This window comes from Mus caroli, chromosome 16 (genome assembly GCF_900094665.2).
Source record: "Mus caroli chromosome 16, CAROLI_EIJ_v1.1, whole genome shotgun sequence".
NCBI classification, from domain to species: Eukaryota; Metazoa; Chordata; class Mammalia; order Rodentia; family Muridae; genus Mus; species Mus caroli.
In genome coordinates, this window is record NC_034585.1 from 72230219 (window position 1) to 72255948 (window position 25730).

General features: G+C 39.3%; 1 protein-coding gene across 2 annotated transcripts in view; it reads left to right on the forward strand.

Annotated features, from left to right (window-relative positions):
- Window positions 1-1807: 1807 nt before the first annotated feature.
- The window catches only part of Usp25 (ubiquitin specific peptidase 25), a 68883-nt gene continuing 44960 nt past the window's right edge, over window positions 1808-25730 (forward strand). For both annotated transcript variants that reach the window (XM_029470825.1, XM_029470826.1), the window contains exons 1-6: window positions 1808-1999; window positions 6608-6694; window positions 10679-10816; window positions 14960-15036; window positions 21716-21789; window positions 24381-24529. In XM_029470825.1, coding sequence (XP_029326685.1) covers window positions 10700-10816; window positions 14960-15036; window positions 21716-21789; window positions 24381-24529 — 417 coding nt within the window. In that variant the 5' untranslated portion in view covers window positions 1808-1999; window positions 6608-6694; window positions 10679-10699. The remainder of the gene's footprint in view (window positions 2000-6607; window positions 6695-10678; window positions 10817-14959; window positions 15037-21715; window positions 21790-24380; window positions 24530-25730) is intronic.

The following is a 25730-nucleotide window of genomic DNA, read 5'->3' on the forward strand; positions in this document are numbered from 1 at the left end:
TTCTGAGTTCGAGGCCAGCCTGGTCTACAGAGTAAGTTCCAGGACAGCCAGGGCTACACAGAGAAACCCTGTCTCAAAAAAAAAAAAAAAAAAAATCAATAAGATATACTTTATTCTGAATAAATCATTAACATGTGCCTGTGTTCTTTCTATGCTTTATGTAATAAAACATCATTTGGTTCTGAAACTTTATTTTGTAATTGTGAAACATAATTTTGTCACAAATTTATTTTTTATAATTTTTTTTGTTTCCTTCTGTAGTTGGTTGAATCTACTTTCCAGTTCACTTTTAGAAATGTAGTAAATGAGTTGAGGTTTTTGCTTTTTTGGACATATGGTATGTAATTATGTTGGGTAGTGATACTCTTTAATGCCTCTGTATGCACGTAAGCCGTGGTCATGTGTATCTGTGTACGGAGGCTAAAGGCAGCTATGAGTGTGGTTCTCTTTGTGATGAGACAGTCTCTCCCTGGGACCTTGGGTTCAGCAATGTGATGTGGGAGATACGTTATAAAATAAAGGTTATACTTGCCAAAAAAATGTAATGAAAACTGCACATAAACTTTTGTTTATATTAGCATATTAATATGAAACTATCTAGAATTTTATATCCCAGATTATTATCTATAATTCTGTGTCATGTGTTTTCTTGCTTTGGTTGTGAACTTAGTTTTTGTCCTGAAAATGTCTGCATGTTTATTGGGTTCATATTTACATTGCCTCCATGCAAATGCATATTACTAGGGTATGCTTTTTCTTTCCACTTGGAATCCCTGCTGCTTCTTTACATGTTTATTTCATGAAAATTTTGAGACAGGGTCTGATTGTGTATCCAATGTTGGCTCGAACTTCTCCGACCTCTCCTTATGAGTGTGTATATCTGAGTGACAGTCTCTGTCTGTCTGTTTGTCTGTTTATCACCTATCTATGTATTGGGGAACTGAGGGTGAAAACCATGCCACTGAGCATGTCAGTACTTCCTCTTACCAACGAAATGACACTATCCTTGCAGCCCCTGTCAGTGTTTTCTAACTAATACAATATTGAAGTTACAAACTGGTTGGCTTTGGGATAGTTCTAAGAAAGGGGTGAATAGACAATTTCATCAGAATGCGATTACAAAAACCTAGATGTCATGTCTTAGGTTAACAACAGCTCCAGCCCTTGATGCAGGCAAGAGACAAACCTGAGACTTCCAGGCTGCCAGACTACTGTGGCATTCCTTTTACAGCATGCCGTGTAATGAGTTGGGGTACTATAAACTGATGGGCATGTAGTAGTAGCATATTGAAAGTATAAACGTGGTGTCGTAGATGCTGAGTGCTGAGAGCATAGTTGCTCCAGCTGTCTATAATTGCAGTTGCTGTAGTTTTAAGGACTGGAAGTACAGTAAGTTTGTTTATACTGTATCATCACACAAACATGCCTAGTGTTAGGCTGTAACACAGGGGTTACAAGGCCACTAGGCAAAGGAAATTTCATCTGTATTGTACTCTCTTAGAACCACAGTGGCATATGTAGACTAATCTTCACCACACATGCGTGCGTGGGTGCGTGTGCGTGTGTGTGTGTCTGTGTTTAGGTAATTGTGATTATATTGCTAGCCTCATTGAGACATTATATTTGAATCTTCTTAGGAAATAATCTTTACTTCACTTGATGTATTGGCCACTGTCATGTTCTTAATCACATCCAATGGCTACTCGAGCAATGTCATTTTCACATATCACTTCATTGAACATATTAGAGATGTTTAACAAATCCATCGAATGCTGCTGCTTCGAGGGGTCTGTAATAGCGTAGCTCTTTTTCAACACCATGTTTTCATTTCTTAAGAGTTCTTGAAGCCAGCATAGCAGAAAATAAAGCATGCTTGAAGAGAACGCCTATAGAAGTTTGGAGGGATTCTCGAAACCCCTATGACAGAAAAAGACAAGAGAAAGCTCCAGTCGGTCTGAAGAACGTCGGCAACACCTGCTGGTTTAGTGCAGTTATTCAGGTAAGGGTGAAGCTCTGACTCTCAGTCAGGGGGCCTGAGGAGCATCAGGGGTGGGCGTGATGTTTCTTGTTACATTTCAAGTAGAAACTCAGGTAGGGTTTTCATAGATGTGGCATAAAGTAGTTTGATTTTAGTATCCCCTAGACTGTCTTGTCTTTAAAATTCCCAGTGTGCCTTTTGTTGTTGTCCTTTTTTTGTTTGTGTTTGTCTTTATTTCCTGTTCTTTGTTTTAGACTGGTTCTTGTTCTATAGTGCAGACTAGCCTAGAACATAAAACCTGCTACTTCAGCTTTGGAGTGCAGGGGTTATAGGTATGAGATATTACATCTGGCTAAAGAAAGATTTCATTGTTTTAAAAAGATTTTTTTTTTTTAATTTAATTTTCAAACAAGATCTTTCTATTTAGCCCAGGCTGGCCTCAGTACTAAGGTTACAGGTGCATAGCACGATACCTGCCATGAAGCTTCCAATATGTGCAACATAAGTTATTTCCTTCCGGTTATATAAGATTAATTTCTACTGGCTTCTTGCTGTTAGGAATTGGTGCAGTTTTATTGATCCCGAAGAGGTAGAAAGAAGATAATTGTGTTGGTATCTCTCTGAAAGTATAGAGAATAATTATAAGTTGGTATCTCTCTGAAAGTATAGAGAATAATTATAAGTTGGTATCTCTCTGAAAGTATAGAGAATAATTATAACCAAGGTAGGAAATTAGAGTTCACTTTTTGTCACTCAGATCAGGCTTATTTATATATAAGGGAAATAGTCATATTTTTTACATGACTACATGTTTACATAATTACAAATTGATTCTTTAAAGAGGCATTTTGTTTGAAGCTGGTGTTGATGTACAAATATATTACTGGACATATGTGAGAATTCTAAAAAGAATAAACATTGATAAATCAAGATTAACACATTTTATTTTTACCATAGAAAATTCTTGTGGTATGTTTTGTTAGCTTTCTCCAAAATAGGAGATGTCTGTAAATACACATACCCATTATCTTCTCAACAAGGAATAATTTTTTTTTGTAATATTTTTAGTGTGATCTCTGATTTCTAACTTCTTATGTAGTAATGATGATTGCCATAATTCTTTCATTCTCTGTTGGCATGAGTAGTTTAATTTCAAATTTACGGGAATATTCTCTAGATATTTTGTTAGGTTTCATAGGAGAGTTAGAATGGTTTGTCTTACTATTCCTAATAAGAATCACTGGGCCTATGCTATGTGCCCTTTGGTTTTGTTGCTCTAAAGACTATTTTGCAGCTTCCCGAGTCTGTTTTGTTTTTATGATTGCTTCCGCTTGCACACAGTGTCAGAAGTATTTCACACCGTTCATTTTCTGCTAGTTTGTCTGTCATTGCTAGGCGACTCATCTGTGATTTTAATGTTTTTTGTTTTTCTTTCTTTCTTTTCAACAAAGTGTAGTATAGGTTTCAAGCCCCACCCCCTTTGCTTGTGACACACGAGCAATTTAAGTAGATTCCCTTTGGTTTTCTGGACTTAACGCCTCATTCTCATTGTGCTGGAATAGACACTGATAAAGAAAATGGCTCATCACTTGCTTTTCTAATGCATTAATAGTCTAAGAAATATCTGGATATCTATGCATGTTTAGCAATTCTTTGACAATAGGCTGCATTCTGAAATTTTCATTCATGTGTGTCCAAAGCAATAACATTTACTTGATCCTCTGGAGTCCTGTAGACATTACAAGCTGTTTAGGATAGGATAGTCTTTAAGATGGCTTCTCTTCTCTTGTCTAGCAGTGGCATAGTTTAGAAGAACAGATGTAAAGCTGTGGTCTGAGTGTTTCTGAAAGTGCTGGCCTGCCTGCCTGCCTTCTACACAGCACTGTGCACACTAATGCTCGTGACTCCGTGGTCAGGCCATTTTCACTGAGACGGTCAAGGGGATGAAGTCCTCCAAGCAGCATTCGTTAGCTAGATAAATGCTGTTCACTTCTGACAATATTCATGGGAAATTTCCATTTATTCCCATTTGAAGTAATAAATTAACAGAGACAAGGAAACTCTATCTTTCCTATTCTTTTCCTATTTTAGTTTAATGTGACAAAGAAACCATCCACCTACCCTAAGTTCACTAGACAATCAAGGTTGTGTGTGTGTGTGTGTAAAGGGAATGCACTGGAAAAAAGTGACTCATTTTTCCTTCATAGAAAGTAGTAATTTTATTAGTTTTAATATTTTATTTGAGTTTAGTAGTGACTATACCCACGATAGCAAGTTAGCTACTGAAGAATATTTGATTTCTCTAGCAGAAGCCTAAACTCCCCATACAGATAACTTTCCACCTTTAGAAGGTTAGGTTGTCACAACCTAATAGAAGTGACTTTTAGGAAAAATATAAGTCTTCACGTTGGAAATCTGTGTAGGTAGTAAATGCCACAAGTTCACGTAAGGTTGTATTTTTAACTGTATTTCAAAGTTCACCATTATTTTGAGGGGCTTTTTATTTTGATGTTTAGGAATTTTAATCTTTAATTTTTCTTTTTCTGATATTGCTTAATTCTTAGGTGTGAGCTGAGATGTCATTACTTACTTATAAATATAACTCTCAGTTAAAATTGCCTCCACTAACATTCAAAGCTCTTATTGGAATTCACAAAGTCCGTGGGAATTCCTTCAAACTGATAAGTGCTCCGCAGTTTCAGTTCCCAACATCTCAGGGTTGGAGCTCACTCAGCTTGCAGAGTTATGTGAGAAGATGAAGGTGGATGTGTCCCCTCTGCAGAGCAGCACACAGCAGCCGCTGCTTCCCGGGTGATAGGCCCTTTAACAGGCTAGGAAACGGAACCGGCCAGCTACAAGTCCCTCCTTAGGAAATGTTTATAAAATGTAGAGAACAGTTTCTTTTACACCCACTCCAAAGGAAGTTCAAAGCACAGCACTTGGGTTCTCATTGTTCATTGGCAGTGTCCTCACAATTCCGCACGAGTAGTTCATATCTCCCTCCACCTTAAGCTTTTCCATAGCGTTCTTCTTCTACTGTTTCTCAAGACCGCCATCTTGGTGTCCCCTTAGACAGAGCGTGCTATTGTTGCAAATCTCTGTAGTCTTGAAACATCCCAGCAAGTCCCTGCTGAGCACCCGTCTTCCACTCTGTTTGTGGAGGGTCCCGATGTTCGCCCTTTTCTCCTTGGATGTCCTGCACGTCTGAAAGCTCGGCTTTCCCGTTTTCTCCTTGCTGCTTCATTGCCTTACTCTTGCTACTACGTCCAAAACCTTTTATTTGTTTAAACTCTGGCGTTAAACTTCTTCCTTTCTGCTTCGGTTCTGACCTGAGGCTCTTTTCCTTTCCTCTCTGATCCATGCTCCTCCTGCCACCCATTTAGTCCACAGTGATCCACCTCATGTAAGACGAGGTGCCCTTCCTTCTTTGCCCTGTAGCATGCGTCAAGCCATGCGTATTCTGTGAGTATTTATTAAATGTATGGAAAAACAACATAGGCACAATGCTCCTGGGCTCCCATTTTTTTCAAATGGCCCACTCAGACGAATCATTAGAGTTTAGTACTTAGAGCCATCCTGGGTGGCATGCAAGATCCCTTTTCAGAGGAACAAAAATAACAAGAATAGAAAATGAATTCTTTTATGTGCTCATAATATGTAATTAAAACATCTTTGCTGGAAGCTGGGGGATGGTAGCTCATGCCCTTAATTCTAGCACTGGGAGGCAGAGGCAGGCAGATCTGTTGAGGTCAAGGCCACTCTTTTGGCTATAATTAGAGTTCCAGGACAGCTAGGGCTATACAGTAAAAAAAATCAAAACCAAAGCAAAACAGAACAGCAATAAAACAACAAAAACCACCCACAACAATAACACAACTTGCCTGGGCATTGGTTGTACAGGGCTTTATCTCAGCACTCTGCAGGCAGAAACATGTGGATCTCTTTGAATTCAAATGCAGCCTGTCTCAGACCAGCCAGGGCTATGCACTACAAACTTCCACAAAACAAAAACAAAGAAGGAATCAAGGAAAGAGGAGGGAGGTTGCAAGTCGTGACAGACAGATCCACAGATCCCGTCTGGTGTCCTATAGGTTCTGCTAGAAAGTGCTTTTGGCCATTTGTCATTAGCTTTCCAGGGCTTCTATTTGCCCAGCTCCTGGTTTTTCTTTCATTCTGTTGTTGTTTTTGTTGTTTTGTTTTATTTTTGTCTTTGTGTTTTTAGACAAGTGGTGAATCAGGTTTACCAAAATTTATCTACTTAAAATAATTTGTAATCATTGATTTGTGATGCTACTTTTATGCTCTATAAAGTAATTCAATTTATATCTCCTAAAAGTTAAAACATTGTTGCTGATCGTGTCAGTTTATATGCTATATCAAATGTGACTCAGAAAGAAGTACACTTACACTGTATTCCCTGAAACGCTCATTCAAAATTATTTTTAAATGAGAATATTATTTTAGAATATATAAAAAGACTTTTCTCATGAAAAAAGATATCCTTGTGCTAATTGCAACAGATCTTTTTATAAGTAGTAGAATTGTCAAGAATGAGCCTTGAGAACATTGATATTCACAATTCCATTAATAGAATTTTTCTCTTAGGTGTCTTAAATTGTTCTTTTTCAGTCATTATTCAATCTTTTGGAATTTAGAAGATTAGTTCTGAATTACAAGCCTCCATCAAATGCTCAAGATTTACCCCGAAACCAAAAGGTAAAAATTATACAAGATTTTAAAAGCCAAGTGTTACGGTCCTCATGCTCTTTTTTAAGTATTTTGGAAGATCTTCTTTATTAAATCTGAAACTGTTCAAATGTTCATGTTATGCCATTTATCTCTATTACATTAACTTCCTATCCCCTTTTCTGTATCATGAATGTGAAGTTTCTCCTGTGTGTCACAGTAGCATAGCAGTTCCAGATGCTCAGGTTAGGACCCCTTCCCTTTCAGGCTGTCAAATGAGAAGACATTCAGAGGTGACCTGCTCCTATCTAGGTCTTTCCTTAATTGACTCCTCAGTACTCTCATCAGCATCAGCGTTTCTTTTCACCTGATCATCCAGACCATCCTTTAAACCTGGGTTGTGTGCTCTTTGATGGGCACAGGTATCCCTCGTGAATTGGAGGGTAGTGTTGAGCAGCTGAGGCTGACTAAGAGAGCAGACTCCAGGGTCTGATTGCTTGGGTTTTAGCTATGGCCCTAAAGCAAGTCAGGCTACTTTCTGGGAGCTCCTTCTCTGTAGTGTTGACAGTAACAACAACAGAGGCACTGAGCAGATTAATCAAGAAACATGTGAAGCACTTACAATTTGTCAGCTATTTGTTAAGAAAGTTTTAATTTTATAAATATAAAATATTTAAATATATTAAAAATAAATATAAATTTTATAAAATTTTAATTTTAATAAAAATTGGACTGTTTGTATGCATACATTCCTACTTAATGAGTAAAAGCCTTGTGTAGGGGGTTGATTTAGTGTGGTGCAGGCATCAGGTAACCTCCAATGAGGAGCCAGTGGCCTTAACGACACCGGCTATAGAGACAAAGGAGATGAAGTTTTAGGTTTCAGTGATGTAATGAACTTTGTGTGACCCATTGTTACAGTGATAAATTATTTAGTTACATTTTCCTTTTAGTGTTTAAATTTTAAAACCATTTATTTCTGCAAATACATGAAATATTTATAATGCACACCAGAGGAAAGAAAGCCTGAGGTGAAGCCAACTTTTAAGCTGTAATTTCTGGGTCGGCTCAGGCTAAAGAACAACTGCTTTTTAAAGGGGAATCAGAACGGTTTGTCAGGTCCATCCTACTAGAGAAATGAAGCAAAGCTCTTCAAGTGTTACCAGTTTTGAAGGGAACTCTTGGACCGCTGCCTGTCTGTATCACGTTAGTATCATCCGTTCTCCCTTCTCAAGTCCTGGTAGAAGGCGTGCATAATTTATATGTCATTAGTTAGAATTACTTGCAACTATAGATGTGTGTGTGTGTGTGTGTCGTGTTTACCTTTTATTTCTTTCATTTTACTGTGAAGACTTCAGTCTCTTATTTTTCACAGTTTGAATAAAACCAAGCACACTAGGTAACCTGATTTAAAAGCTAGGCATTCTTAGTGTTTCTATAGCAGAGGTCTTTTGGGCCACTCAGCACAGGCTACGGGCGTGCGGCCTGAGCACACGCTACACGAGTGTGAAGGAGCCCATCTGAGAGAAGTTTATTTCTTGCAGTGGAAGGAGAGTCACAGTTTCCATTCTTTGAAACACGCTTATGCAGAAAACCAGTGTCACAATTATGGTGAATTGTCAGTCATAGATTTATGTTAACTCAATTTGAGATACTGAAAGGTATTTTTTTGCTTTAAAGGTTTCCATATAACATTCGCCATTTTCTTTAAATAGTGAATTTGCATTGACCACATGACAGGTTGATATTACATTGAACCTAAAAACCAATTTGTTAAAATACAGAATATACCAGGGGTTGGGTTAATTTTATTACAGAGATGTCGTTAGCATGCACTGGTAAAATGATCTTTTTAAGAAAATAAAGCTTCCCACAAACTTTGTGTACATTTTAAATAAGAGACAGGATTCATTAAGAGTCAGTTCATATTTTAGATAAAGGTTAGAATAGAATTGTATACAGTTACTTTAGCTGTTGATAAGTTTCCGGTATAGAATACTTGGTATCTGAAAATTGATGGATCATCATCCCACGTAGAGAAAATCTTTGAGTTGACAATATTCCAAGCCCCCTGAAGTTTTTTTATAATAGGATGAAAGTGTGTGTCTTCACAAGAATTTTGACATTATTTTCAGCAGCAGCTAACCAGCATCTTGGGTAAAATTGTATTTAAACTACAGTGCAGTACCACTGGCTTGTGCTATAGCTCATGCGCAGTACAAGCCTGTTTACAAAAGTAAATAAAAAGAGTGCTGAAGTTTTTATGTGTGCTTGGTTTTTCATAATCCAGTCAATAGAGCAGCTGCTCTGTTATACTGAGCGATGTGATGCCTTTTGATAGTCAGATTTTTCTAGCTGCAGTTATGGGCTGAGACAAATGTTTCATAGTATTTTACTTTCCAAATAATCTTGGCAGAATGTCTTTTGATTAATAAAATGTTGCTTACATCCATATACTTTATAAGGATTGCCTTCATTTGTCATAGGTGGAATGATAATGGAGAAATAGATGTCAAGAAAACAGGGTATTTTGGGAAATTATTGGGTAGACTAAATTTTATAGTATTTCTACTTTTAAAAGTTAACTTATATAGTGCAGTTGTTGAAAGAGTTAAAAGTTTTCATGTGCGTGTGTTGCCTTTTACTACTGCTGATAGAACATATTATATTTAAGTAGGTGTTATTTACAGCTCTTTATGGGTCAGAAATGGTATTCAGCATTAGTGATTAGCACTATGTGAGAATGCTTCAATGGTGTACATAGTTTGGAGGTTAAGTAAATCTTTGAATTTCTACTTCTTTCTCAGGACTCCCCTCGTAGTGCATTGAGAGAACAATGGTTTCTATGTAGGTTTTATTACTCTGAATGTCAGTTATATAAAATTATCTATATTGATATTGTTAAAGAAATACCAATTATGCAAACTAAAAACCTTCCCATATTTAATAGTATTTTAAGATTTATCCTAAAATTACTGTTGTAAAGACTATTATTATGAGAGCTGAATTTCTGCCCTGAAGCATTAATAAAATCATTTCAAGAATGGTTTCTTTCTTTTTTGTTTTTGCTTTAAAATAAATACTGACTAAAAGCTTTTTGTCCCAGAAGGTTTGATATAACCAACCAGTTAGAGTTGAGAACCTGCTTTGTGTGGGAAAAAAAAGAAAAGAAAAGAAAAGATATGTTGAAATCATTGAGAAGTGTGTAATCATAATGAGAATAAAATTAAGATTTCAAGTTTGGGTTTGATCTGACTAATGCTTTTGCTAACATTATACTTACTAAACATTTAAATTGAAAAAAAATGCAGTAATTAAAATACATTTACACTAAATCTTATAATTTCCAAAATAAATATAAAATAATTTTATTAATAAATCTAAAGTAGTATATATAAATGGATATTTGTGTTTATTAGGACATTCTGTAAGGACTAGACAAGAGCCTTAACATTAGTTCAGTGATCAGGGTCATTGTATGACGAGTGGTGGTTGGTCGTCCTTATTTAGAGCACTAGATCCATGCAATGTGTTTGGAGGCTCTGCTGCCTGGTGAGTCTGGAGCGCTCCAGCATGAGCAGGGTCCTTTGTTTCAGTGGGATTCCTGGAGCCCAGCGCTCAGGGCTCAGATGGTGCCTGGTGTGCTGAGCTCTCTCTGAACACTGACACACTCTTCTTGTCCCCTTGTCACAAGCAGCTGCACCCTGATGAATGGAAGAGTCTAAAGAACAGACCTAAATGAGGTGGATATTCTTGGCTGCGTAGTGACATAATTCGCTATGAATATGTGGCATTTATGCAGAAATTGTGAGGCTAGCTTGAGGTCCTCTGTCGTAGCTCTTTGAGGTTTGTCTTCGAGTCTTGTCACTGATAGTCTTTTTTAATGAGACAGAGGGCCTAATTAATAGATGCTCTTTAACTTCCTGCCTCCTGTTGAAGTATCGGTTGATGAGTGAAGAGTTTGCTGATTTTATTGGGTTGCATTTCTTTTCTTCTTTTTTCTTCCTTCTGCAGGAACATCGGAATTTGCCTTTTATGCGGGAACTGAGGTATCTGTTTGCACTTCTTGTTGGTACCAAGAGGAAATATGTTGATCCATCCAGAGCAGTTGAGATTCTGAAGGATGCCTTCAAATCCAATGACTCACAGCAGGTAGCTTCCTGGCTCTTCCTGTTTTCACTTAACCTTAGAAAATCCTCATCCTCTTTTCCAAGGGTGTCCGCTGAGTTAGGATGGCACTACTAAACTTGAACTTGAAGCCATTGAATCATTATTTTATTATTTGGGAGAGAATCTAAATTAAGCAAAGAGTGAACAAATTGGAGGTGGCGCATGCCTTTAATCCCAGCACTTGGGAGGCAGAGTCAGGCGGATTTCTGAGTTCGAAGCCACCCTGGTCTACAAAGTGAGTTCCAGGACAGGCAGGATTACACAGAGAAACCCTGTCTCGAAAAACAAAACAAAACAAAACAACAAAAAACAAAACAAAACAAAACAAAACAAAGACAAATGTGTGGGAGCCGGGCAGTAGTGGCACTCGCTTTTAATCCGAGCACCTGGGAGGCAGAGGCAGGCGGATTTCTGAGTTCAAGGCCAGCCTGGTCCGGAGTGAGTTCCAGGACAGGCAGGATTACACAGAGAAACCTTGTCTCGAAAAACCAAATAAATGAATGAATGAATAAATAAATAAATAAATAAATAAATAGTGCATGGGTAATTTGTAGAGTGATGGGAGTTGATGAGGAAAACCAATGAACAAAATTAAGAATATCCATATAATTAAAAATTAGTTAAAATTTTATGTGACTGGAGTTTGTGTTGCATGTTTTCTGTGTGCCTGGAGGCTAGAGGAGAATTGGGTCTCCTGGATCATTACAGATGGTTTAGAGCCACTGTGTAAGTGTTGGGAATCGAATATGGATCCTCTGCAAGAGTCCTCAGTACTCAACTTCTGAGTCATCACTCCAGTTCCATAAGTAGCAAGTTAAACAAACTTGTAATAATCTAGATGTAATAATCTAAAATCATATGATTTTCTTGACCCTGATTTAGCTAATAGAGAGTAATTTTAATTACCTATAAAAGAATTTTTTTTTGAAAACACTGCTTTAGTTATTTTTCTTGCTTTTAATGGTAATATCATAGTCCCTTTATAATAACATTTGGTATAAACAATGTTTGAGATTATTTCTAAAAAACAGTCGGTATCTATAAACTAGCATTGCTAATTGAAGAGTCTGAGAGACCAAGAATACAAGTAGGAGCACACATCGATGTAGAAAATAATAAAAATTGAAAAAGATGACAGCAATCAAGTGCTCCAATGGGTACCACGTTCTGGGGAGCTCTGCCTGGAAGTAGTGAGGTTCAGCATGCCTGGGGGTAGTGAGGCCCCGCCCTGCCCTGGGGTAGTGAGGCTCCGCCCTGCCTGAGGGTAGTGAGGCCCCGCCCTGCCTGAGGGTAGTGAGGCTCCGCCCTGCCCTGGGGTAGTGAGGCCCTGCCCTGTCTGGGGGTAGTGAGCTTTGGATTTTGGGTTCATGAAATGAAAGTTTAGAGCAGGATGCATGAAAAAGAATGTGTTTATTACCGTTTTCTTTTCTGTTTTTAAATTTTTACCTTGTATATAAAATATACGCAGACACAGCATTTTCTTTTTTTTATTTATTTTTTATTTTTTTATTACATATTTTCCTCAATTACATTTCCAATGCTCTCCCAAAAGTCCCCCATACCCTCCCCCCCCCCACTTCCCTACCCACCCATTCCCATTTTTTGGCCCTGGCGTTTCCCTGTACTGGGGCATATAAAGTTTGTGTGTCCAATGGGCCTCTCTTTCCAGTGATGGCCGACTAGGCCATCTTTTGATACATATGCAGCTAGAGACAAGAGCTCCGGGGTACTGGTTAGTTCAGAATGTTGTTCCACCTATAGGGTTGCAGATCCCTTTAGCTCCTTGGGTACTTTCTCTAGCCCCTCCATTGGGGGGCCCTGTGATCCATCCACTAGCTGACTGTGAGCATCTACTTCTGTGTTTGCTAGGCCCCGGCATAGTCTCACAAGAGACAGCTATATCTGGGACCTTTCAGCAAAATCTTGCTAGTGTATGCAATGGTGTCAGCGTTTGGAAGCTGATTATGGGGTGGATCCCTGGATATGGCAGTCTCTAGATGGTCCATTCTTTCGTCACAGCTTCAAACTTTGTCTCTGTAACTCCTTCCATGGGTGTTTTGTTCCCAATTCTAAGAAGGGGCATAGGGTCCACACTTTGGTCTTCATTCTTCTTGAGTTTCATGTGCTTAGCAGATTGTATTATATATCTTGGGTATCCTAAGTTTTGGGCTAATATCCACTTACCAGTGAGTACATATTGTGTGAGTTCCTTTGTGATTGTGTTACCTCACTCAAGATGATGCCCTCCAGGTCCATCCATTTGGCTATGAATTTCATAAATTCATTCTTTTTAATAGCTGAGTAGTACTCCATTGTGTAAATGTACCACATTTTCTGTATCCATTCCTCTGTTGAGGGGCATCTGGGTTCTTTCCAGCTTCTGGCTATTATAAATAAGGCTGCTATGAACATAGTGGAGCATGACACAGAACATTTTCAATTGTGGTGTTTCCTCTTAAAAATTTTCCCCAAACAGCCAAGTGCTCTTTGTACTTTCCAAACCCTTTGGTAGGAACAAACTTATTTTTTCTTACTACGGCAACACTAACACAAGCTAAAATAATTAGAATAGTATTCCCCGATTCCCAAACTGCCAGTTTTAAAACACTACTTTTGCTTCCAGATGTCTTGTCTTCTTCATTTATCCATTTATAACTTATTTCTGTAGCCTTCTCTTTGGGAATGGATGGCAGTCCTTTCTAGTTGCTGCTCTGTATACAAATTAATTTTGCCCAAGCTCACTTCCGTTCTTTGCCAGGTTTTCTTCTGTATGCTTTCGAAGTTTACTTTTTTTCTGCTTTCTACAGAAGCCACCGATCTTTTTGTCTGTTACCACTTAAAGGTGGAACAGAGGTGGGGCTCTTTCCGGATAGGCAAAGTCCTCAAGAAGATGGCTTGGGTTTTGCTGCTCTGTGCTTGTAAATGCTATAGTGCGTGTGAGGCCTCTCCTTTGCGTGTATAGAATAGTTGTATGATTGTTGCTTTTTGTTTTTTTTCTAGAGGATTTAAAAGTATATGCTTCTGACATTCACATTAGTGAGTGGATAAAATATGTACTTATAATTAATATTATGCTTAGTTTTTAATTACCGTGGACTTGTTTTACATTCTCCCAGAATATGACATGTCTGGAATGGTGACCCAGTCTTTGATGAGTGGGCTTCTGTGAATTGTACCCATTGTCCCTTCCCTGCAGCTCACAATGCTTTGTGACAGTGAAGACCTCACTTGTTCATCAGAAGGAGCTTTGCTAAACCTTTGTAACTGTAGCTGTAATTGTAAATTTTCTATTGGTTACATAAAAGGACAGGGAATAATTCTTTGCAAGACTCACAATAAATAGAAAATGGTGGTTCTTTTTAGCTACAATCTTCAAGATTAAAATTGTTTAAAAAGGTGAACATTTACAAATCAATTTAAATCTCTAGGCTCAGGAACAATGGGAAATGATTTGCAGACCCAGAGGTCACGGGTTTTGGAGTTAAAATGCTTACCAGAGCTGTGCTCAATCTCAGAAGCAGCGTCCTCCCTGCCTCTGGTCCTGTTCTGGTATTCTTGGCCCAAAAAAGGCTAGTTTTGATCTCTGTCTGTACTCATGTGTGTCCTTGTTTCTCTTGTTCTGTGCCCCACGTAGATGGCCATCCTTGGGTTGGGGGTCACTTTTATCTGAGCTGAATTCACCATGAGGTGAATTTCTCAAAGGGCCATAATCAGTTAAAGGCACTTTTTGAGGTTCTAAGTGAGTAAAATGTTCTTTTGCTGCCATTTTTCCCAAGGAGATACATAGATTTTTGTCCTGACATCAGTCGTGTTTGACTATGTAACACTAGAGTGTTAAGAGCAACACTTAGTCAGTGAAAGAAAGTGTTCATTTCATTGATTCATGTCAGAGTATATAATTATTTTTATAAACTCGTTTGTTACATTTGAGTGTGTGTATTTCCTAAAACAGAACCTTGTGGTTATAATACTGTGTCCTGGTTAAATCATGGAAATGCATCGCATTTTATGAGACAGCCACATGAGCCTTTCCTGAGGAGTGACTACCTGGAAGGGTTCATGTACAGCCTCCAGGATCTTTGCTAGTAGGATCAAGTCCCAATCAACCTTTTTTTCTTTCCACAGCAAGATGTGAGTGAGTTTACACACAAGTTATTGGACTGGTTGGAAGATGCCTTCCAAATGAAAGCTGAAGAGGAAACGTAAGTCACTGATGTTTACAGATGGTGAAGTGAGTAAGCGACAGTCGTTTTCTTCTCTTGGTACAGTACAAATGTGCAGCCGAGAGAGACTTTTGGGAGTCCCAGTATTATCTGTATTATTAAAAGGCTGTTTAGAAGCCGCAGTAACAAGTTTCAGGTAGTGTCAGTTTCTACTGTCAGGCTTGATGTAAGATTTAAAACTCAATTCCCGAAAGTACTAACCTTGCAGCCTTGTGTTTTTCTTGCATTCAGGATTTCTTGAGGGAGAAGGGGTTAGTTGGGCATAAATTTAAAAATATTTTCCTTCATATTAAGTCCTTTCTGTGACCCTGAGGACAGGATGAACAATTCCACCTCCAGAATCCTGTTCATTCTTCATCTAAGCACAAAGCCTTGGCTGTTTTGTGTGTGTATGGGGACTAGGACTGGTCAGGGGAATGTATGGGGACTAGGACTGGTCAGTGGGATGTATGGGGACTAGGACCGGTCAGGGGGGTGTATGGGGACTAGGACTGGTCAGGGGGATGTTGGTTCTCAGATTTGTGTGTATGGGGACTAGGACCGATCAGTAGGATGCTGGTTCTCAGGTGCCCTTCACTCACTTTCAAAAAGGAAGATTTCTCATCAGCTTGGAGTTTGCTGAGCCTCCTGCGGCCACACTCCTGATCTTTTATGTGTTTTTCCATGATTTTTTATTTTAAGATTTTTTATGCTTATTTAATGTGTATGAGTGCTTTGTCTGCATGTATGTATGTGGAGCACATATGTCTGCACTGCCTGTAGACATATTGGAAGAAGAAGGTATCAGATTCCCTGGAATTAGAGTCTGAGGTGGTTTGTAGTAGCTATGTGCATTCTAGGAACTAAATCTAGGTTTTCTGCAAGGGCCACAAGCACTGCTATCTCCCCAGCTCCATCTTTGTGTATTCGCTTACACAACCACTTAGACTGTTACTCAAGGGCTCTCTCATGAGATCTGCAGCATGCTTTAAACAATATGTAGAACGCAGGTGGAAATAGTAGGCTCAAAATATTACCTTCCTTCCATTCTCCGAAAATAATTTCCTTCTATTAATTTTTTTTTTGTTTAAACTTTTTCAGCCTCATGTTACCATGGTTTGCAGTGAACTTAAATTGTTTGAAATATCTCATTGATCTTTTAAGGAAAAATTCAAAGGAGTTATACCTGGAAATTTAAGACTGAATAATTTAAATAATCCATTTAGATTACTTTGCCTTGTGTATACAAATCAATTAATAATACTAAAAACAAGGTCCCAGCCCTTTAGTGTCCGTGGGTCCATAGTAACCTCACCTGCAGCGATGGACTGTCACTTAAATACCTGTGATGCTCTAGCGGTGCTGATGCTGCGCTGAGGATGCTTAGTTTTAGATTTCAGAAGTTTATTAGGGCACGTCCACAGTGAGCACCAGCACAGAGCCTTCGACATTGGCACAGTTTAGTGTAATTCTACCTTAAGTTGTTTTCAGAGTAATGGCAGAAATTTAGGGTGAAGCATAAGCTGGAAAAACCCCTAATGGTTTTGGTTCTGCAGAATGGCAGCAAGTAACAGAGAGTAGCTTGCAGACCACTGCCTGTTAATGGAAAGGAAGCTCAGAGAAACTTACCCAGAGTTTAATTAAACTTCAGGGCCAAGTTTAATCAGAAGCTTCTTCTGCTGTAGGTAGTGATTAACTGGGCAGTGTGTTAAGACTTAGAGATAATGAAGTGCTCAGCACTAAGTGGGAGAGCTTTACCACTCTTCAAGGTTCAGTTCACAGCATACAAGGAGGAGGTGCACAGTGGAAGGTCCAGAGAATGAGAGATGCTCAGCACAAAAGGCCCTTTCTTACACGGCAGAGCCTTTGCACTCAAGAACTCAAGGTAGCTGTTTATCTGTACAAGGTTGGGCCCATGAACATTTCATTGTGGATTTGCTGTGGGAATTGAGGGACTCTTGGCACTTAACAGTTGTTAGGGACAGGGCATCATTTTCTTCACTGTAGCATCTGATAATTTGCTTTCTTCAATAAATAACCTCTTAGTCATGCTCTGGCAGGAAACTCTAGTTATCCTCAGGGGCTCACACACAGAAACATGCCTTGAATGTCGGAAGTGACCTATTAGGAGAAAGCGCTTCAGTAAGTGAGAAGTGAAAAAGTAAAATTCATTATATAAGTACATAAAATTATAAAAAATTGAAATTAAAAAGGAAATAGTCAATATTTGTATTGCTAATAAAAACATACAACCAATTAAAATAAAAAAGTAAAATTAACTTAGCACCAAATATGTAGTATTTGATGGAAAAAATTAAACATTTTGCAAACTGTTTCAGGTATAGGCATTTGAAAGCTGCTTTCTTTTTGGTTTGTGTAGAAGTTTAAGACATTGACTACCCTGTCATCAGGTGTCCCTTTCTGTCCTTCCAAACTCTTAGTGTGCATTTTTCTTCTGAGATCATTTGATGCTGAGATCATCAGAACACAGCTGAACAGATTGTAATAACCCCTTTCTGACTGAGACTGTCTCTCGGAATGTGTTCTGCTGCGTAACTGCTAACTGTAGACAGGCTCGTTTCTGTTTTAGCTTCATCTTAGCTATGCATTCAAATCTTCCTATGAAAGTTCAGCACTGAATCTGCTCTTGATGTTTCTGAGACCTAAGACCTAGCATCCAGTGGAGATAATGCCTTTGCAGGAAGATTCTGGACTTACTTTGGGGGTCCCAAGTCTTGAATATATTTCTTAATGCTGTATCTTTTTTTCTAAGTGACTTATTATGTGTATGAATGTTTTAAATTAGTGTATGCATATACCATGTAAAGGCCCAATGCCTGTATAGGCCAAAAGACATTGTTGAAATCCTGAGACTTGAGTTGCAGGTTGTTGTTAGATTTTATGAGGATGCTGGGAGGCAAACCTATGGCTTCTATAGGAACAGAAGAAGCATTCTTAAACACTGAGCCATCTTCAGCCTCTTGATGTTACATCTTTTGAAGTGTCATATACCTGTGTGTTTGTTTGTGTGTGTCTGTCCCATTCCTTCTCTTAGGACCTTATGATGGTTAGTTTTAAAGATTCTGCAGAGGAGAGCACCTTGACTGAAGAAGTATCTAGAGCAGTTGCTATGTGAGCAGGTGTGGGGATCTCTTATTCATCAAGGTGGGAAAATCTACCCTGAATGTGGGCAGCGCCATAGCATGGACTGAGCCCTAGTTGTGTAACAGTGAAGAAAGCTAGCTAATGTAAACAGGCACATGAGGGCAGTAGGTTTTCTGTGGATATGATGGGAGCAGCTATCTGAAGCTCCTGCCTTGGTCACTGTTCTGAAATGTTGGGCTGTTACTCAGGATTATAAGCCAAATAAAGTTTTTCTCCCATTCTCATAAGCTGCTTTTTGGTCTGGGTATTTTATCGCATCAACAGAAATGAACATAAAACAGAAGGCTTGAGTTAAATTGTAGTGTTTTGGATATTGTCTTCCTGTTTGTTTACTCTTTGCCTTTTACATTTGCTGTCGTTCAGATGTCTTCCTCTGGTGACACCTTGATTGGTTCCTTGAAGGGAAGATTAGTGAAAGCTGAGTTGGCCTCTCCATATTGTCCCTCATTCTTGTTTCATTCTTTGTCCAGTCCTGTCCTGGAATAGATGGGCTGGTCCATCAGATCATCGTGTTCCCAAGTGTGAGATCATTCCATGCCCGTGTTCCCTCAGAGTTTGTTTCTGTCTTAGGAAATCTCATGCTTCTTGCTCTGTAAGCTGGCCTTCCAATGCCCCAAAGTAGTTGAATATAAAGTTAACCGAATTGAGCAGTCACTGTACCTTATTGTAAACCATTGCTCTCGGAGGTTCTCTGTACTATGATGCCTGCCCTGAACGTCCCAGTTTTCCTCTCAGGTAACCATCATAGAATGTATCCGAAAGCACGCTGCTTGATCACCTTTCATCTATTATAACCTTCTACCTTCCACTATCCAGTTTGCTTAACCATTCTTTTGCCTACTAAATTTTTATTACATTTTTTGATCCTACTCGTGGTTTCTAAACTAATGTCCAAGTTTGTCTTTTTTCTAAAACGTTCAGAAAACAGTTTTTTTTCCCCTCCTGGTTTCTTGTTTACATCTTAAATTTTATTGGAAATATTTCCTCATTTCCTTTTGAGCAGTTTTAAATTCTTTCTGGTGATGTTAACCTGATTTGAGATGCTTTGCTGTGCCCATCATGAAGTACATTCTCTGGTTTTGCCAACGTTTAAGGACGTAGAGGAGTGATCCTGTTTCTTCTTTGATGAGAAACTAACCTATTCTCCCACAATTCTACATACATTATCTTTGAGGCAGAGGCCACAAACACCTAGCGAGACACTCACCAGAGCTTCCCAACCATTGACTCACTTGCTCCAGAACATGGTGTTCTTCTGTGGTAGCCTTTCTGTTATAGCGGCGTTCATTCTCCAATGATAGTCTTAGTGCTCTCTCCAGCGAAGTTTCTTTTCCCTTTGCCTTTGGTAGTAAGTTTTATTTCCTCCACCTTCCAACTTTGTATTCCTTCTTGGTTTCCTTTCAGTTGTGTTTCTCCTGTTTCTACTGAAGTGAGCACAGTCTGAGGTCCTTTTTCTGAGGCTTAGAGTAAAGAGCATCTGGGAGGATGTGACGAAGACCACAGTAGAGAATTTCTGAAATCCCATACCAGGCAAAGCCGTGGAATCCTTCAGTGCAGAGTATGGCAGAATTCACACACACAGTTTGGAACAAGTAATAAGCATTCAGAATTAGTATAGCCATTCACTCCTAGCTAATTCTGCAAAATTATGAAGTCAAAGTCATCAGATAGGTCATTATTCTTTCTGAGAGGTAATTTGTGTGACTGGAAAGGAGAGAGGCCCAGAATGTTGATTTTCTACCTGAACATGTCTATGCATGTTAGTAATTATATCCAAAGAGTCAGAGTTTTTGATTTTTGAATATTTTCTTCTGTGTCAAATCAGTCTCCAGAAACTTTGATTGCAACACTTCAGACAAATATTTATTATAAAGGTGTCTAGAGAGTAAGTCATTGTGGTATAACAATAACATATAAACACCTAGTTTATCAGCTGTTAGCTGGTGGGGCTATATAATTGTGTGGGTGACAACTCCCAAACTAATGACTTCTATTATTCCCTTTCATGCCCCCAGCATGTAAGTCAGTGTCCTTCCTCTACTTACTTAGGGCTGCAGAGCAACAGAAACCTCTGCTAGGCATAAGCTCACCATGTTAACCTGGCAGTAAAAATTAACACTAACTCTCAAGATTTCTGCCCAGCAAGGTCTCATGCCACTTTTGCCTCCATTGTATTGGTGAAAGCAAGTTATATAACATGCCTTGTTGTGGATTGCATCAGACCACTTCTCACCCTTATGGCAGCTGAAATAAATGATACCAAACAATGTGACGTCAGGGTCTTTGTACAATGTTGATATAAGAAATCGTATAGCAGCAGGCCAAGAACATACTGTGATAGTTCTCTAAAAGATTAAAAGAAGAGTCTTTAAATCTGCATCTTAACTTGTGGGCATGTGTACTAATAAGTTGAAAACAGAGTCTGAAGAAGTATCTGTATACCCATGCTACAAAAGTTGTATACCCATTGGCCAAATCTCCACTGATTAAGTGAACAAAATCCAGCTTCCAGTAAATGGAATATTCTGGTGCTTCACGGATGGACCTTGAAGTCACATTAAGTGAAGTTAAATTAATCATGGAACAGACAAATACCAGGTCATTTACATATGAGGCATCAAGTTGTCACCCTCAGACACAGAAGCACAGAGAGGATGGGATTGCGGTGAGGCCTGAGGGAGTGAGCCTTACATGGGTCTAAGGATGACATGTGTCACACATAGGGAGCAAGAACCTGATGGTTGTTTCTCTCATTGAAAGTAGAACTTCACAAGCCAGATTGATTAATTTAAACACAAAATTAAAATTTCATATAGTTGTGAATACATCTCAACATTTTATACAGACCAGGAAAATAGCGTCTTTTAAAGATGCTTACTATAGGTACTAAAAAGATAATGTAAAGACTGCTGCTCTTCAAACAAGAAGGGAACTATCTCATGCGGGGCAGCTTGGGACAACTGTCTGACCGTAGGAAGGGACACCCACACTGTGGTCCTCTGCTTCAGAGTCACGGCATTAGGTTCCTCACTGGTGACAGTCGCTGCTGTGGTTTCTATGACTTCTCTTTGTAAATGTGGGGAAAGACTTAGCTTCTTTCCAGAAACTTCTTTGGATTGAGCAATCTCTTCTCTTCCCAATACGGCCAGTGCCATAGAAGCCTGAACGTCTGAGATGGAAATAGACAGCGAGAACAGGAAGAGCTGTGACCTTATGAGCAGAGCTGGCTTCTCTTCTGTGCTGGTCCCCTGCAGTAACTCATTCAGCCCTCATATCTATCCTGCATGCTCAATGACTGAAATTATCCTTAGCTGACAGGTGAAGACATTGAAGAATACATTTAGGAGCTGTGCCCAGGGTGACACAGTAAATAGCAGAGCTGTGTGCATGATAGCCATGCACATGACATCATCTTGCCATATATTGTTCCATGTAATGGTTACTTTGATGCATTCTCAATGATTTAGAGATCTGAAAGTGATAAGCATTTTTCTATCTTTTAAACCTGCTTTAGGGATGAAGAGAAGCCAAAGAACCCTATGGTAGAGCTGTTCTATGGAAGATTCCTAGCCATGGGAGTGCTTGAAGGTAAAGTCACCCGTTTGCTTTCATTACAAGGCAGGATGTTTCCTATTGGGTCTTCTGTATTTGCCTGTGTGTGCTGCTGCTCTTCATCTTTAACTGGGTCTACTCTCCTAGTAGCTGCTGCTTCGTTAACATCCCTGCAAAGCATCCTCGGCATTTGGAGGACTTCACTCCTGGTGACCTGACTTTTGCTCCTCTCAGGCCTTTTCTGTTCGCACTCCCCTTACCTCCTGCTGTCCATTAAGACACCTAATTCTGCCTTTCTCCCACCTCTCTGACTGTTGTGAAACTCTTCACTGCCCCTCTCCGGATACTGAGTACCTGAGTGTTGCTGAGTTCACAAAAGGATAGCTGTAATGTTTTGTGTGTAAGAACTCTGAACCATGAGGGAAAGGAAGGAACTCTATGTACCTGCGCTACAAAACTGCAAAACTAGAGTCTGTTCTCCAGTTCTTTCTCTCTCTCTCTCTCTCTCTCTCTCTCTCTCTCTCTCTCTCTCNTCTCTCTCTCTCTCTCTCTCTCTCTCTCTCTCTCTCTCTCTCTCTCTCTCTCTCTCTCTCAGAGGGATTTTCATGGAATTATTTTGAAGCCTGCAATGTCTACCCAACACTCTGTATTGAATTCCAACATCTTAATTTCTTTTTAGAAAAATATAATTCCCTCTGTATGTGAGCAGCAGATTTTATTAGCTCTACCCATTCACTCCTTCACCACATTCTTTCCACCTTTCCCTTTAGGACCTAAGAATATGGAAGAGCCACCCCTTCCTGCTCTTAGAGTCTGGGCCTCATGGTCTTAGGTAGCTTTAGTTCATTCCCTTCCCTTTCTGAGTCCTTAACTTCTTTCTCTCCCCTGTAGTCCACCTCAAGTGTTTCTGTGTGTTCTGCTACTCCATATTACAGAAAGTAAAAAGATAAGCACTGATTCATTCCTACTAAAAAGGATGTATGCCCCTTGTAGTGAGGACATGGTTTCACTTGATTGCTCTATATGTTTTACACACCTTGGTTTAGTAGCTGGCTCCATGATTCAGACAAAGGTAGATCTTGAGAAGTTATTGATTTTTCTACCTATGAGCAAACTCATTAAATCCAGTTTAGTTCTTATTGATCTATTAATGCATTAGGGATTGACTCTTTCTCCTCTTATTTATCTTGCTTCTTCCTTAAAAAGAAAGTTCTCTGGCCTCTGGGACAATACATTCATTTTAGAAAGTGTGTGTGTGTGTGTGTGTGTGTGTGTGTGTGTACACAGCCACACATGCATGTGCATGTTTCTTGTATGTGAAGGTGGGTTTCTCAGGGCTTCATCTGATCTCCCTTTCTTTTCTACAGTTCCCTAGGCGGTCATATTCCCCACCAGGATATTTCACTTCTAGGAAGCAAGGAGTTAGGGAAGAGTCATCCTCAACTCTTGAAATGGAAATCTCCCGATCACCCAGAATCAGTGGCTTTTACTGCTGCACAACAGCGGGGGAAAGTTGTCCTAGACTTATGTGTTCAGTCCCTAGAAACCATGCACTGTCCTTGGGAGCCATATGGGACTCTCTAATCTTCAATTTCATGTTATGCTGTTTGCATCCTGTGTACAACCCAGCTATGTAGCCCTGTCCATGCTCCTGTCCATGCTCCATTTTATGTGTGTGTGTGTATGTATGTATGTATGTATATACATTATATAGTATGTGTGTCTACCAAAGCATGCTACAGGGCTCCTGAGTCTGTACCTTCATGGCTATGATTGTTCTGTAAGAAAATTATAAGCAAGACTGAAAGACATTATAAATCTTGACCTCCCCACCTGACTACATTACATCTCCAAGATGTGCTTAACTTTCTTTGGTTCCTTAAACATGCCAAGTTTTGGAGTCTTAATATTATGACTTTGCTGTTCCTTACCCAAGAAGAGTCCACAGCCCAACAACCTGGCCTAGTTACCTTCTACTCACTCTTCAAGTTCAAATCTCGGTTTAAATGTTAACTGCCTGTGGGAGTTTTTACTGCCCTACTGTCTGTTCCTAACAGTAGGTTAGCTCTTTTATACTCTCTTATCCATAACCATTGTCTTACTGAATCATTAGTTGGCTTACGGCAAATGGATGTCTGTGATGTCTTCCAGTGAGGCTGAATTACACACCTACCCTCACACCCACACACATACACACATTTATGAGTGCATATAAACACACATACAGTGTTAGCACAATGTCTTCTCTTTAGAGCTTATATACATATGAGTTATAATTACTGTCTGTGGCTAGGTGTGAAGGAATACACACACATTATATGTATATGCCAGTGGAAAGCTCTAGTAAGCCATTATCACACATGCATAAAAATGCATGCATGTTAGTCTCTCTCTCTCTCTCTCTCTCTCTCTCTCTCTCTCTCTCTCTCTCTCCCTCCCTCCCTCCCTCCCTCCCTGTGTGTGTGGAGGTAGGAAAGTTCTACTCACCCATTATTCTCTGGAGCACCATCACTGGTACTCTTTCAGGTTTGGGAAAGAATCCATATATCTCATATATATGCATTTACTTTTTGTAATTGAAAAGCTAAGTTGAAGAACATTAATTAGCTTCTCCCACCATCTTATAGGAAAAAAATTTGAGAACACTGAAATGTTCGGTCAGTATCCACTTCAGGTGAACGGGTTCAAAGACCTGCATGAGTGCCTGGAGGCCGCCATGATCGAAGGGGAGATCGAATCCTTACACTCGGATAACTCAGGAAAGTCAGGCCAGGAGGTGAGTGCTCCATGTCTATCCTCCTCCTTCCTGCTCTCTTTTCCATGGCCTAATGCAAGTATAAGGTTCTGATCACATAGCTGGGCATGACGGACAGAATACTCAAAAATGTATTTGCATTTAATTATAGTAATCTAAGACATATTTGTGAAACTTGTACAGAATATCTGATATGTAATTTATGTTAGATTTTAATCTCAAAATTTTTATCTTCTCTTTACTCTTTGTCTCTTTGTCTATCTTGAGGACGTCGTTTCATGTTTTATGATTTCCCATTAAGGTAGTGGTCATTAGCAGCGTGGTAGTTAACTTAAAATGAAAATAACCTGGTTAGTTTTTACTTCAGCACATGTTCTCTCACAATCACGTGTTCCTGGGATTTGTCTGCTTCTGTAGAGCAAGCCAGGCTCCTACAAAGCACACATGTCTGTTCTTAGGAGATTGCTATTTCATTGCATAAGGTACAATGGAAGATCCTACTTTTTTGTGAAAGAACTGACTTTTAATACACCCCAAACCTGTTTATCTACATTGCTGATTTAATTTCCAAAGCCAACAGTCTCCTTCTCTCTTTGATACCATCCATGTATCAATCCATCTGCATCCAGCTGTTGGAGAAGGTGCACACTACTGTAGAAACCAGCACAAATCATTGTCTTCCAAATCAGGCACTGTGAAGCGATTGCTGATTGATATCTGGACATATGCTCCATGTAGTAGGATAGATAAATCTTCAGTGTTATTTCCTGTTACATTTTTAGTGGATAGGATAGGGACAAGTGCAAATTGAATGACATAATTTATAGGAGATTTCTCAGACTCTAACAAAACAATTTGCAGTGACTGATCAGCCGCTTAAGAAGGACAAAGTGGTACTGAGCTGTCGGTGCATGCTCTTAATCCCCATACTACAAAGATCACTAGTTCAAGGCTAGCTTGGGGTCCATACAGGGTTCAAGACAGCCTGGTCTTTGAGACCTTTTGACCACTTCTCCTTCCCATACCCAACCCCCAAAGAAGCATTGCATGATAATGTTAATTTATATTAACGAGAAATTGATACTTGTTTCTTTGGGAATAAATTAATATATTGTGCTGAAAAAAATTCTATTTATATGCTACTGTGCTTAAAATACTAATAGTTTAGCCGGGCGTGGTGGCGCACGCCTTTAATCCCAGCACTCGGGAGGCAGAGGCAGGC